This window comes from Phalacrocorax carbo, chromosome 1, assembly GCF_963921805.1.
Source record: "Phalacrocorax carbo chromosome 1, bPhaCar2.1, whole genome shotgun sequence".
In the NCBI taxonomy this organism is placed as follows: domain Eukaryota; kingdom Metazoa; phylum Chordata; class Aves; order Suliformes; family Phalacrocoracidae; genus Phalacrocorax; species Phalacrocorax carbo.
In genome coordinates this window covers 170,388,437-170,403,945 of record NC_087513.1, presented here as the reverse complement: position 1 = coordinate 170,403,945, position 15,509 = coordinate 170,388,437, and the positions used below count along the sequence as shown (strand labels likewise).

General features: G+C 36.5%; 1 protein-coding gene across 5 annotated transcripts in view; it reads right to left on the bottom strand.

Moving 5' to 3' along the window:
• The window catches only part of RBM26 (RNA binding motif protein 26), a 59,491-nt gene that overhangs the window by 27,271 nt on the left and 16,711 nt on the right, over nt 1-15,509 (bottom strand). For 3 of the 5 annotated variants that reach the window (XM_064440700.1, XM_064440704.1, XM_064440701.1), the window contains exons 6-14: nt 14,174-14,434; nt 11,378-11,617; nt 9,761-9,928; nt 9,268-9,408; nt 8,129-8,240; nt 7,211-7,370; nt 5,643-5,807; nt 2,055-2,186; nt 923-994 (exon numbers count right to left, since the gene is read on the bottom strand). In XM_064440700.1, coding sequence (XP_064296770.1) covers nt 923-994; nt 2,055-2,186; nt 5,643-5,807; nt 7,211-7,370; nt 8,129-8,240; nt 9,268-9,408; nt 9,761-9,928; nt 11,378-11,617; nt 14,174-14,434 — 1,451 coding nt within the window. The remainder of the gene's footprint in view (nt 1-922; nt 995-2,054; nt 2,187-5,642; nt 5,808-7,210; nt 7,371-8,128; nt 8,241-9,267; nt 9,409-9,760; nt 9,929-11,377; nt 11,618-14,173; nt 14,435-15,509) is intronic. The other 2 variants (XM_064440702.1, XM_064440703.1) reach the window with 1 other exon arrangement.

Below are 15,509 nucleotides of genomic sequence, written 5' to 3'. Positions count from 1 at the left end.
CTCAACATTAAGTATTGTTACCTCCATATGCTAAGTACAGAATAGCATCTTTGGAGTAAATTTTATGGGTTAGATTCCACTAAATGCATTAACTGACATACTCTAAGGGGGTCGGGGGAAATGCAGAATGAAGGGTGCTTCATTCATTTCAGGTCAAGCCAATTCCCAATAAAAAAAGATATATACCTAGGCAGAGTAATCTTGTTACCGAGTAAAACTTGCTGCCTTTCTACCAAAAGTGTTCTCAAATGAATGTTATAAACTCTGGGGAAGCCTGTCCCCTGAGGTGCTAAATAGATCTGGAAACATGCATCACAAACTTTGCTACTAAAGTAAACACATCAACAACTCTGTTCTGAGAATTGCAACCACTGAGCAAAATACATAACTCATAACCACAACTCAGATGCACCCTTCCCGCCCTACCTCTCTGTCCTTTCTACACTGATTAACTTCTACTTTTATCTTTTCACATGTACTGCAAATTGTAGGACCAAACAAGAGGGTAAATGTTTACAGCATCACTTTTAACGGAACACAAAAGCCCCAAAACGGTTTTATAGAAAGGCTTTCTATAGATTCATATGTAGCGTCAATATTTACTTATTACATTTACTTCTGTACTCATCTAACAACTCAGGATCCTGGAACGTATCTAGTTATTTTCATGACTGAATAAATGGAACCTACTATATTAAAAGAAATCCACAGAATAGCAACTTCTGCCCTAGCATGTTTCATTCTTCTTATAATCATTTAGCCATCTGCTGAGTGGCAATACATTATACTTCATAAAACTAATATTTAACAAATAACTTTATTCACAGTTACGAAACTTAGTATTGACACAAGGGGTTTTATAATAAAACTAATTCTACTGAAATTAAATGTGAGAGGAAGAGAATATGAAACATTCTCTTACCTTTTCAGTTGTTGGAGTAACTGGCTTTGACACAAAACCCAGTCTATCCTTCACAGATAATTTAGTCACATTCTAAGAAAACAAAACAAAATTATAGTTCAAATAGTAAAATATTCATAAAATAAAGTACATTTCCTGTGTAATTCCAAGTATTAGGAATTTAGAAAAACACCATTTTTAACTAATGAAACTATACTTTTGCCCAACAATACAAGAATACAAAAGCAATTGATAAAATGAATTTTAGATTATTTTTTTTTAACAGTTAATATACATCTATAAATAGATTCAATAAGACAAAGATAAAGCCAAATCTGGAATCAAAGATTATACTACATCTTTTTGGCAAGAATTCCATTACATACTAGCTGGAAGAGGACTGTCTACACAGGCTCTCTTAAATACACTTCAGTTTTTGTTTGGTGTTTTGGTGTTGGGTATTTTTTTAATGTTATGGTTTTGGGTTTTTTTGGTAATCTGGTCTTTGTGGGGACCAACTGCAGAAAGTTGTTTGAATTTAAACTAGAAACGTTTTCTGAAGTGTAGTGGTCTTCCTCTTCAGAAGTAAAACTAAAGTAGTGGCACAATGCTAATAACAAGATACTTCTAACATAATAAAAATTTAAAGGCTATTTCTAATGTAAGTAACACAGCAGATTCTGTCACTATTCATACTGGTACTGTGGTTACATTCTTCCTGGTATTAAGGGTGATGTACAAATACTGAAAACACTTCTGGATGCTGACCATCAGTCTCTACTGGTTTTAGCTGTTTAAAAGATTAATATTAACAAAAGGATAGCTTTTTGTTCTTCGGATAGAAACCAACTTTATTTTGAAATCTGAAAACTACAATTTAACATTACTGAAATACTTCCAGTCTTTTGGCTTTTTTTTTTTTTTTAAACTAAGTAAAAAGCTACGATACTAAAAATTAAGTACCATGCTTGGGTAAGAAAGCCAACACTGCAAACACCACTCCCAATCAAATTAGATGTACTTAGAGGTAGTAAACTGTAGTGCCTCATATAGGTAGGCACTATATGAGTAAACTAACGGATACACTTATACACTACAGAACCTATTGCAGAAAGAAAAACATGCAATGATTTTTTTTGTCTATCGTACATACCTGAGTGACTTCTGTATTGGCACTCTGTGCTTCTGCAGGTTCAATATTACTTGCAGGTACCGGACCTAATCGCTCCTTGACTGACTGTTTCACTACTGGTAAACTAGGTTGCTGGACTAAGGGTTGTATTACCTGTAAGACCACCCCACCCCCAAAAAAGCACATCATAAGGTTAACAACAAAAGGCTGCCAGATATCCAGCTCAATAAATACACAATTAAATTGCTGCAATGGTATTTAGATTTACACTTCTTCCTTCCTATCATTCAATAGCTTTTTCACTTGATGGCAAAAATAAACACTTAATGAGATTTAGGATGTTATACTGTTTGTGTAGTGCATACAGCAATAAGACCTATTTTGCATTTGCAGCTCACAGAAGTGATCAGACAACTCTGGTCTACTTCGACTATCTTAACTGCCACCTGTTAGAACTGAAAAAAAGTAATACGCAGTGTTCCGATTCCTTTCACAAATCTTTCACTATGAACCATTTAGTTATGGAAAGGCAGAACACAAACTTGTATCAAAGACACTCACTTTCTACAGCAATATGTCACTTCCCATGTCCTATGCGTTTACCTTGGACAAAATAGAAAAAGAAAGGATATGGAGACATGCAGTCACAGGACTGAGGAAAAAGAAAACACAGAAGCTCATCTTTGAACCTGCCATGGTTATGCCCCGAGAGCTAACACTTTGCTTTTTTCCTTTGACAAAAACATTGAACACAAAGACCAAAAAAATATGCTTCCAAGCAAGCCTCCTGTTGTATTTATGACCCTCAGGTGGTCACCTAATCCATTCCTCCACTCCAGGGCAAAGTCAGCTATACCTAAGCCATTACTGACAGTATCTATCTAGTTCTTACAGATTTCCAATGAAAGAGGTTCTATCACTGCTGTAGGTAAAAGTGTTTCAATATCCCTTAGCATTAGAAAATGTGTTTTAATATCTAACCTAATTCTCCTGTGCTGCCTTGTAAGCCCAGTACCTCTTGTTTTATCTACCACAGATGTGGAGACCTTCTGCTTCCTGGCAGAAGCCTTTTATTTGATGATTTAATATGGTCAGCTCCTATCATGTTTACTAAGTACTTGCACTCCTTTGGAAAATTCTTACTGTGGAAATTCTGAAAGTAATCATGCTGAGGAAACAGCAATGGTCAAGAAATTGTGCAATACCAGACACTACTGAAGGGACAACTTAAAAGCCAACTGACTTTACATTGAAAAAATATTCAAAAGCCTGTCTTTAGTGCCTGACAGAAGAAATCTGGCCAGAAACCATTATAAATACAGGTGAAATTAATTCAGCTGTAATTAAATAACACACCAGAAATCTTGACAAAAATTCAAATACTTATAGTATGTGACATCTATAAGAGTTTCCATACTACTTGTAGATATGATACCAAATATTAATTTCAATAAAAAGGGAAGTAAATACTCATGCTCATGAAAGGCTTATGAATGAAAAATACGTGTTTACTGACTCAACAATTTTAGAATTGTTATATTTCGGGGTAGAGGAAGATGAAAATATTGCACTTAATTTTCATTTTGTCTTTAAATTTTTCTTCTCACTGTGTGCCCTCTATCACCCATAACAGACTTCAAATTGTAGCTTCCTGACACATGATGAAAGGCTGTCCTTTGTGAAGCAGGAACCTTTAACACTGTCATCTGGTACCAAGGGGTATTCATGTCCAAACCATCAAGGTTAACTTAACAAAGGTGGTGTGCTGGGAAACTAGTAACAACACTAAAAACCATAAGGACTATTTAAAATTCATGTTTTGCAAAATAACAAATATACAGATCAGATACTTGTTTGGAAATGCACAGTGAAAGCTCCAAGCTGGGTAGCATATTCAGCAAATACGCTGATGTCAACATCTATTCGAGCTATCCTTTCTCAAGAGAGGTAATAATTGTATGAATGCAAATTACGTACTCCACTGCCCTCTTCTGGCTGATCAGATGTAGATCAAGCTTACAAAATAAATACCATTTTGAGTAGCACTAGTTCAGACAAGCATCAAGGATATTCATAAATCTGATTCGAAACTCAAATCTAAAGGGTGATAACTGGGGAGACAGTGAGATAGGCGTCATTAAAACTGCATTTTTTGTAGATAAAAAGCGGGGCTTTTGTTACAAAAGAAGATGATAAAGGAAACCTAAAATGCTGTACAGCAGGGTTGCTATGGGAAACTGGGTCATTGATTCTGAATGACTATATACACCATCCATAGAAAGATGGAATTCAAAACTTAGAACAGCAGCTGAAAGAAACCTCTAACAACAAGTTTGTTCATTATAGCAGCGTATATAAATAAATGAACGGTTCTTCTACAGTTCCTGCCTCATATTTTTTAAGTGTAGAATGTGTTGTTCCACATGACAGCAAATCCAATAAAGTAGGATATGCAAGTATTTAGAGGGACTTGCTACACTGGAAGCTAACTGACAAGACTCTATCCAATAACCTTCATGACCTGGGAGAATCCAAGCTTCCCCTCATGCTTGAGTAGAACCACTACACCTGCTAACAAATCTGACTGGCTTGCCACAGGTTATGAATCTAAGCTTCACAACAGTAATTGCTGTTTCATATTGTTTAAAGGTTGCCAATGCTACTATGCACATGACAACTACCAATAAGTGCTCCCCTGTGCAACTCAATCCAAAAATGTAGAATAGAATATTTCAGTTGGAGGGGACCTGCAATGATCATCTAGTCCAACTGCCTGAGCACTCCAGAGCTAGTCAGAAGTTAAAGCATGTTATTAAGAGCATTGTCCAAATGCTCCTTGGAGACTGACAGGCTTGGGGCATCAACTACCCCGCTACGAAGACTGCTCCAGGTCTGACCACTCTCTGTATAGAAATGCTTCCTAATGTCAAATCCGAACCTCCCATGATGCAGCTCTAAACTACTCCCACACAGCCTGTCACTGGGTACGAGGATGATCAGCACCTCCCTCTCCACTTAAAAATGTAAAATGTCCTTGATCCATTTCCACAAAATTAGTCATTCTAATGCAGCCCTCCTCTTACACTGTTATTTGCACATCCTCTCTCTGCACACATATATACACAGGTACCTCTGTGTAAAACAAATTCTACTGCTATTTTCTATAGTAGTATGCATGCTCAACAGGAAGAGACTGGAAAATCCAGCACCTTTTGGAAGAAAATGGAGATTATCTTCCAAGAAAAGAAATACAACTCTGCTGTCCACCAGAAGAAAAAAACCAAAAACCTATACTAGTTAAAGCAAAATAGGTGTTATTCAGCAGGTAGTAGCATCAAATCTTGCTTCACATCAGATGACAAGAGTGGAATTCTCTGTAAGTCACAGAAGGACTTTCTTTAAATACCTTCAGTCTTATCTTGCTGATCAAATCCTGAACCTTGTATCTGAGGTCAAAGAATCCAGAATTAAAGAGTAACTTTTGGAAAATAATTACATGAAGTATTCATTATTTCCAGAGTACTTAGTTTACTTCCTACAAATATTTTTTAAAAAATTAAGATTATATTTTACATATCATTCTAGATAGACTAGACTTAGATCCTCTACCTTCTGTGTGGTGGTTTGGATTTGCGGTGCGCTGCCTTCTCGATGCCAATAAACTTTAATAAAACGATTATTTAATACTGCTTCAGTACTTGATATAGCTTTCTTTGCTTCCTCATGTGTGGCAAACTGAATAAGGGCACCTTCTGGATCACCTTGATATGCGACCTAAGGTTTAAAACAAAGGAACAAAATTTACTGTATGTAGGATTTTAATTTGTCTCTTGATGATTAAGAAATCAGCAGTTTCAAGGCTTAGAAGCTTACAGTTTAAACCCAATATGTGTCAGCAGATAAATACTTCCTGTTCATGATTCTGTTTGAAAAGCCTCGTGTCAAGAAGCAACCTTGAGATTAAACTTCAAGAATTAAAAACCCCAAAACAAACTGAAGTCAAATACCTGAAGAGTCACACAGTATTTCTAATTGCAAATATGAGTAGCTGTTTGAATGACAAAAGGAAGCACCACTGAAGTAAAGAAAATGTCTACAAAAAATATAGGGTTCAGTTAATAAATGTCCTATCTACTATCAGAGCTAGATGACAAAGGTCATTTTTGGTTCCCCTCCTTTGACCATTAACATATTATTTTAGACACCTTCAAAGGACAAAATTACACCTTTTGTAAGAAGAGAATAGCTTGCAATATTTATCTGCCTATCTGTCTGTCTCTATACACATTCACACAAAATTCTACTTGCCTTACTGAATCACACTGCCTGCTAATACACCCATATTCTTAGGTAAACTACAGAAAGTTTTACAACACATTTAAATGCAATTAAGATAGATTTAAATTCCCTCTGTTCAGACAGGTATGGGAGGTTTATTCTGTACTATATTAGTATGTACAAAAGTATTCTACTACACCTCTTTTTTAACTTCTCAGTGCAAATGAGTAAGCGTATATAAAAACACTAGCTAGCAAACTTGATAAGAAACATGATGAAAGATCAGATTAAGTATCTTAGAGACTGGATATGAAATACTGACAGTACACACAGAGCCTCCAATATGTAACATCAACCTAAGTTAGGCCTTAGTTCTTTGCATCTCTTTTTTATCTTCCTCTAAACGTTTGCTTATTTCTGTTTATAAATGCAGGTCATTCAGATACACTACCAAGTAATTACGAGGGATAAACCACCACTACCATGGAACTAGAAAGCAATTTTATTACAGGGACTGGTTTCTGGACGAGAAAAAAAGGTTTTCTGTATTTACACTTTATCCCCCAAAATACAGAGAGTTTATGATATAAGATCCAAACCTGAGAAAAGGGGTGACGGAAACATATTTCTAATCAATTTTCAATGTTTTAAACAATGTATCTTAAAAGTCTTACCTGTGAGGAAAACATTTGTTCAAAATCTAAAAGAAGGCTAGAACATTTTATTTCTGCTTCTTCAATGACAATTCCATTAACAACGAGATGATGTTTAAGGAACAAGTTAGGAAAATAATGAGAACAGTTTTGGAGAAGGAGTTAAAAAACAACTGCCATTCTCCTTTTAGCAACTATGTCTACTATTAAGGCAAAACATAGTGCCTTCTCTTTGTTAACTCTTACCTGCAAGTTGACTAAGTTTCCAAACTTACTGAAGTGCTCATTAAGTTTGCTGATATTGTTAAGTTCTGGGGGAACTTTCCTCAATTCAAGTTTTGTATTTTCATTTCCAAACTGCACCTTCTTCTGGAAACCTGGACTATTTGTTCTGTTAAAATTTTGCCTGCAACAAACAAAAACCAAGCCAGAAATCCATAGCAAGCTAGCAAACACAATGTTAAGTTGTATACGCTTGCAGAGGAGCATGTGTGTTAAGAGACAAAGAGAAATTTTAGAAAACCATAGAAGACTACAGCACACAGACCCATAGATCTGCAGTTTTCCCCACCGATACTCTCAGCATGCCCCAGCACATAAATGTGCGAGAAAATTCACAATAATTTGCTTGTGTCCCGACTTCCACGCTGCTTCTCTCCAAAAACTGTTTCTCAGCTATTCCATGAATCTCCCCACTAACGTTTCAAATAACTATTACTCAAGGCTCTCTTCAGTCCCACTGTGCTCTTAAAATCCCTTCCAACCTTTTGTCACCACAGGTTTATCTGGACACTAAGTACTGCACCCTATATTTTCTGTCAGTAACGTACCTGGCAAATCAATCCAAAATAGCAATAATACAATTCACATTCCAAAACTACAATCAGCCATCCCTAACAACCATCACACTGCAGCTTCTCTGTTTCTTAGATCATTCCAGCTTTCTTGGTATCACCCAAAGCAGCTTCAGCTATCTCTATACTGCCTTTGAGAAAAGACAGTCAAATACAGATCACTCTATAGTGTGATTTATTTTAGTACAGTCGGCTTACTCACAGTTTAACTTGCTTGCAATGTATATAGATTTATATATGTTTCAGATTACAGCAAAGAGCTCCATGGAATTCCAACTATTAATCCAACCTTGTGTTAATGAGCACTCACTTGTCAAACCAAGTCTTCTTTGTAGGAACTCCACCATCTCCTGCACCAATTGTTCTCTTCCTGGATTCAGCATCTACCACTATTCTCATACTACTTTTATTAGGAGGTTTTTCTGTAAAGAGATGAAAAGATTTTACATTTTTTTGTATTTTCTGTGTATTTGATTGTAAAAAGGTGTTCTGAATTTGCAGTGAAAAGCACAACTTTATTTTGAAGTGACTATGGTGCTTCTTCAAATTGAATCAAAACTTGGTCACCGTCTTCTTAACTATCAGCAGATGCTGTGACAGATCAAAATAGCTTTCATTTTGTCACAGTATCATAAGGAAAACAAAAGAGGTGTGACAGAAGGCATCTCCCTCAAGATGAATGCGCTCACTGATTCACAATGTCCCATACAATACTCTCAGGGTGACACCATTTCTTCTAACACCTGCATTCTACTATTAGGTGTGCACACAAAAATGCTCATGACAGGAAATGCACAGTAGTCCGGAGCATTAACACCTAGGAGCAATATTTAGGGATGGGCTGGGAGAGGCGTGGCTCTTGCTGAAGAACAAGAATCATACTGGGGGACTCCGCGCTGAAAATACACTAACAGAAACATAATAAGACTAAATACAAATAAATACAAATGTAAACAAACCCACATTTAAAAAATTGGGTTTATCACTCTTCCTTTTTCATTTTGTATGCTGCTGCTTCTTCTCAGGGTCATAGGAACTATGAGGTTAAAATTACTCATATATAACTGTCTGCCACCAGATAAAAATTACTCCCTCCTCTCAGCAGCAAAAATCATCCTAAGAGTCTGTTACAGAAATATTAACATTTTTCTGTATCAAAGATATACAAAGTGACCAGTTATTACAGCCAAGTGTAAACTGTGCAATACTCTAGCAAGATATTTCATTTTACCTGTAAAAAGGCACACACAAAGCAACTACAAGCTTAATTCCTCATTCAATTAAACTTCTCTTAATTCCAGAAGAATTTAAAAAATACAGCGTTTTCCCGAATTGAAAAAATTGAAAAAAAATTGAAAAAAGTAGTCCAGTATTCTCTGAAAACTGCCTCATTCTGCATTAATGTAAGAAAACCAGCTAAACTAAATAAGTATAGCTTTGAGATCATACCTCTGGGTGGTAGATCCATATCACCTGATGTGAGTCCTATCAAATTTGGTCTTTGGGCATGTACTCTATGTCTATACATAGGTCTTGAAGTATTTGTTATACTTGGAGCTTCTGGATTATAGCCATCTGTGTCGTACGTTTCTGGTAACAAAGAAATTGTCTAATTAAAATAAATTGCAGTTAAAACCCCTAAGGTTTCAAATACAATATTTCATTTAATTACAAGATACAGTTACAGTCGAAGAGTTGTATTAGCAACTATCCTAAAAAAAACCTGCCAAACTCAGTTCTCTGCTTAAACAGTGAAAATATTACTCCGTAGTCAAGATTCACATTTTACATGCAAACTTTACTTCTGTCCTGAACAACAGAAAAAAGAGCGTTAATTTACTGCCACAGACTAAATGATACAAACTTATTCTCCCAAAGAAAGAAATTATAATCTCTAAAAAATACAATATAATATGAATCAATGTTATTCTATTTAGCAAACCTTGTGGGCAAAGCCTCAGTACTACACCTGCTGTAAAAAGAGAGGGTGGAGCAGGAGGCGGCTGGTGATGAATACCCGTTGTAACAACAGTAGGAACTGAGCTAGTTGCAGAGTTTGGGGGAGCATCCATGCCCGCAGGCTGCAATGGGGGAAGTGGAGGGGGTGGTCCTGTCAAAGACAAAGGTAAACACTGCATTCATTTATTATCCACTAGACTTACACGACACTCAGCTCATGAGGAAATTGATCTGAAATGTTTTGAAGGCTATTTACAAAAGGGGGGGTAAGAGGGCATGTATACAGACATGGTGCTGTACCATTCTTTCATATGAAACCTTCCCCACAAGCAGAGGACTCAGATTACAGAGAAAAGCATTTGAATAGTTCAACAATTCTCCAAACACCTTCTTTCTAGCAGTAAAACTTAATTGCTAAGCCACTATTTATCTTCACCAGCAGAAGATTTTTAAAGCTCTATAGAACCCCCTCAAAGACACAAATTCTATTTTTTAATAGTCTGTAACAAAAGTCTTCTATGATGACAATAACCAACTTGATTTAAATTATTTCTGCAAGGACCCAAGAAGATACCTACAAGTCTGGTAGAAAGTCAAAGGGATCCTTCTTAAAACTGAGGGTTTTTTTGGTTGGTTGGTTTGACTTTTATTACACCAGGTAATGTGAGACTTTCAGAGCAGAGCAGTCAAGCCTGACCTTCAATTTAATCATTGGCAAAACCACAGAAAAAAGATACAAAGTCACATATTTGGACTTTCCGCACAGATCTGGAAATAGCAGGTAAGGCAGAACTGATCACCCCAGCAATACAGTTACTCACTATACTAACCGATATAAATAAATTCAGTTCTTTCTTAAATATACTATCAACCGGAAATGAAAATGATTTAAGAAACTTTCAAGCAATATTAAATATAAATTGTTCTTGCATAATTTTACCACGTGGGACATCTGAGTTAATAAAAAAAGAGAGAAAGGAACAATCACATAAAACTTAACATAACCGTTTTTAAACCACACAAGGGAACTGAATACTAAACTGCTATTTTATAAATGACAGCCAGGCACACAAGTCTTCACGTAATTTTTAGTACTTGCGCCAAAGTACTTTCCAATGAAAGACTAAACAAGCTGGAGAATTTTCTTAGTTACAAGTTTAGTTACAAAATTAATTGCAAATCACGTATTCTCATGTGTAAACTTAACGTGGTCGTGAATTCTCTTTAAATTCGTTATTACAACTGAAATGCCAAGTATCTGTTGTTTCCAGGATTTTCCCTTCTTCTCTAACAGTTAAGTTTCAGGCAACTTCTCCTATAAAACTCAAGGAATTGAGTTTTGCCATGCCCTGATTTTGCTTAATCACAATAAATATTCCATGTTCAAGATTCACATTTAACATGCAAACTTTACAACAATCAACTATGCAACAATTACTACAAAAAACAATCATTCTGGGGTAAGCTACGCTATAGTAGAGCATAGTACAGCTTTCTAATCTATAGCTAGCATTCTTAAAACAGCTTTTTGCACTGCACACAACTCAAGCAACATCCAGGTTTTTCTACTAAAAAGTGTTTCGTAATCTTTTTTAATTACCTGTTACAGGTGGAAGGCTAGGTGGTAAGGGGCCTGGCGGTGGCACTGGAGGTCTAAGGTTAACAGGAGGAGGACTCAGAATTGGTGGAGGGGGAGGAAGTCCAGGAGGAGGTGGTCCTTCGACAACAGGGGGTTGTGCTGGAAAAGGCAGAATGCCAGGAAGATTCACATCTTCTACCACTACTGGATCACTTCCATGATCAAAAGGGCACATGTCTCCTCTCATACAGAAACCCTTTTCTGAAACATCAAAAACAAAAAGAATTGTTAGTATTCAATAACTGTAGCTTGATTCAGAGTAGATATGAGATGTTATATGTGTAATGTAACACTTGGCAAATTAAGAGCTTCACATACCAGCAGGAATTTATATTAGAAAATTAAATTGGCCATTTAACTTTATTTTAACAGTCAGCACACAGGAAGATTTCAGCGACATTCTAGCAAAATAAATACAGGAGTATAGATTTTTCCTGAAGAATTAATTCTGCACTTAATTGTAACAAACTGAAAACAGAATGAAATCTAGGCGTCATCACATTAACAAAAACACGGTGTTTCTAAGTAAAAAGTACAGATACTGGGATTGAGAAACCCCTATTAAAGTTAGAAGTTAATATTATAAAATCCCAACATGAGAAAATTCACTCCAATTCTTTGTTCTCTTTTGCAATTATTTCAGGAAGAATTAGAATATTTTGCCAGTTTAATGTGATTATGTAAAAGCAAAATATTTTGTTATTTACATATATAGGTATTGTGTATGCATATATATGTATATATGTAAATATTAAATACACACATATAAATTAAAATGAATATGCACTCATCTCTTTTCTTTTACATGCAAGTAAAACACTGTGCAAGTCCAGAGGAGGGCGACAAAAATGATCAGAGGGCTGGAAGACCTCTCCTATGGAGGCAGGCTGAGAGTTGGGGGTTGTTCAGCCTGGAGAAGAAAAGGCTGGAGCCAGATGTTATTGCAGCCTTTCAGTACTTAAAGGGGGCTTATATGAAAGATGGGGACAGACTTTTTATTAGAGCTTGTAGCGATAGGACAAGGGGTAATGGTTTTAAACTAAAGGAGGGTAGATTTAGACTGGATAGAAGGAAAAATTTTTTACAATGAGGGTGGTGAAACGGTGGCACAGGTTGCCCAGAGGTTGTGGAGGCCCCATCCCTGGAAAAGTTCAAGGCCAGGTTGGACGGGGCTCTGAGCAGCCTGATCTAGTTGAAGATGTCCCTGCCCACCGCAGGGGGTTGGCTAGATGACCTCTAAAGGTCCCTTCCAACCCAAACCATTCTACAATTATATAATGATCTGTTTAGCAACAGCCCCCACAAAAAAACCCAAGACAATGCAATGCAATAGGGAGGAAAAGTTCAAAACATCTTCTGATAAAATAGGAAGAAAGCCGACAGTGTCCACTTCCTCAAAACATGATTCCGAAATGCAGTCTGTATTGACTTATCTTCAGGAAGAGTTATAGAACACAAACTGAAACGTTAAGGAAAAGTTCTGCAGAGGGTCAAGTAAAAAAATGTGAAAGTGCAGGTAGGAAGAGCAGTACGTTGGAACCAGCTAACCAGGGAAGAGAGAGATGAGCTTATGAATTTAGAAGACACAAACAGCCACGAGAAAAGCAAGTGGAAGAAACATCTACTGGACATTTTAGTAACAGTCAGAAACGGGGGGGGTGGGGGGGGAGCCAACCACGCCAGTAACAATTTGAGAACTGTATTACTGTTTTCCAACACATTACCATTTGCTCAATATGCACAAATTGGAAATCATAAGGTGCTACAGAAGACAGACTGTTAAAGGCACAAAGTCCTAGTGTCACGCATTAAGATGTTACTTCAAAAATATACTAGCCTGCACATTTTATTCCTTTCTAAAAAACCTGTAGAGCTGGGAGACCATGACACAGCATTCTGCAGCTCATCCTGCATTAGAAGAAAACTTCAAAACGAAACTGCACTTTCACAACTTTTTCCTCCACAGCATTGCCGTGACGTATACTGGCAAAGCTATTCTTCACAAATACAACTCTGCCAATACTTGAGAGCTAACACCTCCCATTTCCTTTACTTATAAATAAATTCTATTCTAATCAGAGTTCAGAATGTAAACTGGCCTAGATCTTAAATCTCGTCATTGTGGTAATAAACAAAAAACCCTCAAAAAAAACTTTAGGAGGAAATTTAAATTCTTCTGAGCTAACAGGCTGACTGGCGAAGCCACTGCCAACTGCAGCAGCCTCTTGTGTGGATTTTGGCATAAGACATGCAAAATGATAGCTTAAGACACAGCTAAGCACAAAAAGCCACTCAATTTTAACACCTACATGGAAAAAATGGGTTAACATGAGCCTGGGAAGTTGCAGCTCTAGACCTTTCTCATTAAAAATTATCTCTTAGATAGGATGGAATAAAAAAATAATTATGAGGTCAGTAAGGTGCTAATCATGGTCAATATTATCAAATACAGCATTTGGCTTGAACGTAAGACAGAAAACCTGGGTAAAACTGGATTTTTAAGAACCTTTTCCTATAAATATACTATTTTTCATCTATATAATTCTAGTAACTTCAAAAGCTATACAAACACTAATAAAGCAAGCTGCCTAAAAGCTAAGTTAATAGGAAGTGGAATAAAATTTGCATTCAAGAATTGTGTAATAGAAAAACCACAGTATTAGAGGAGTTGAGGAAAAGGAAAGAAAATTACCTCAATCTTTTCAAAAAAGGGACAATCATAGCTGCAGGAAGCAATTACGAAGAATACAGACTTACCATCATAATCTCTACAGCGTTTCTTTGGCAGCGGAGGTCTTCCATAGGAGTTGTGGTCCAGCTGCTCTTCATGGAACTCTGACCAGCTTTCAGTAGTGTTATTTCCATGATGAGCAGGAGCAATAACAGTAATAGTGCTGCTCAGTGTAGGGACAGGGTAGTGGCCAGATGAAATATTTGTCACAGAAGAAACTGGTGTATAATTGTTCTCTAGTGGATCTGTTCTATCCATATCATATTTTGGCTTTCCCAAATCCCTTTCTGTATTAAAAAAAAAGTTATACTGGATGATTACTTCGGCACATTTTCACCAGAAACAGGCACTAACCTGTTTAAGTATCTTTATTCCACATGAATTCAACTCAAAATATAGAAATAACAATGGAAATGTTCTACAGGTTGCCCAGGGTGCCTGTAGAGTCTCCACCCTCAGAGTTATTTATAGCCCAACTGGACAGTGTCCTGAGCAACCTGCTCCAGTTTATCTGCTTTGAGGAGGAGTGTTGGACTACATGACCTTCAGAGCTCTCTTCCAACCTCAACTATTCCATGATTCTACATTCCAAAGGCTTAATCAGAAAAATAATAATCTTGAAAGTACGCAGTCAGCCTCTGGGGTATTTCAGTAACAACTATACCCACAGTAAAGCAGAAACCCTACTTCACTTCAAGCAAAGTACATCTTCTGTAGCGATGCATATATTCTAAGAACTTCAGATTGAAAGTTCTTCCGAATAAAAGGAAGTAATGGGCAAAAAAAAAGGTAACCACCACTTGAAAACTCTATAAAAGTTACACATCTTTAATGTTTCAAGACACTGTTATTGTTGTATCTTGATGTTGTTTACCTTCTTTTTACCTGCATTCAAATGCATGAATTTATCATGTGCAAAGCTTTGTCATGACTGGAGAAATAATAGTGCTTGTCAGGTGTGGAACATTCCTGGACAGATACTGCAGTAACATGACCTTTTGTTCTGAGAAGATACAAACTGTTCACTTAATTTTCTAATATGACCATCAGTAAGTATCCAGATCAAGACAGAAGAGCTCTGTCATGAGGTGAGTTGGTAGACTCAAATAACCCTACATTAAAGGAACATCAATAAAAATGCCTTAAAGATGGCAGAGAACTGTGGATAAAACAGGTTTTTCTTAATGTGCTTAGAAAAGGAAACAAAGCTGTCATTATAAGATACCCTCCATAAGATGTTAGCATTGCAGTTAATGTGAAATAACCCTTAAATTAAGATTTAGTCACATTTTGATCTTTTAGTTAAACTGCTGCACACTATTTAACTTGCTCGTTTTTAAGTTGTTTGGAAAATATCTGCTC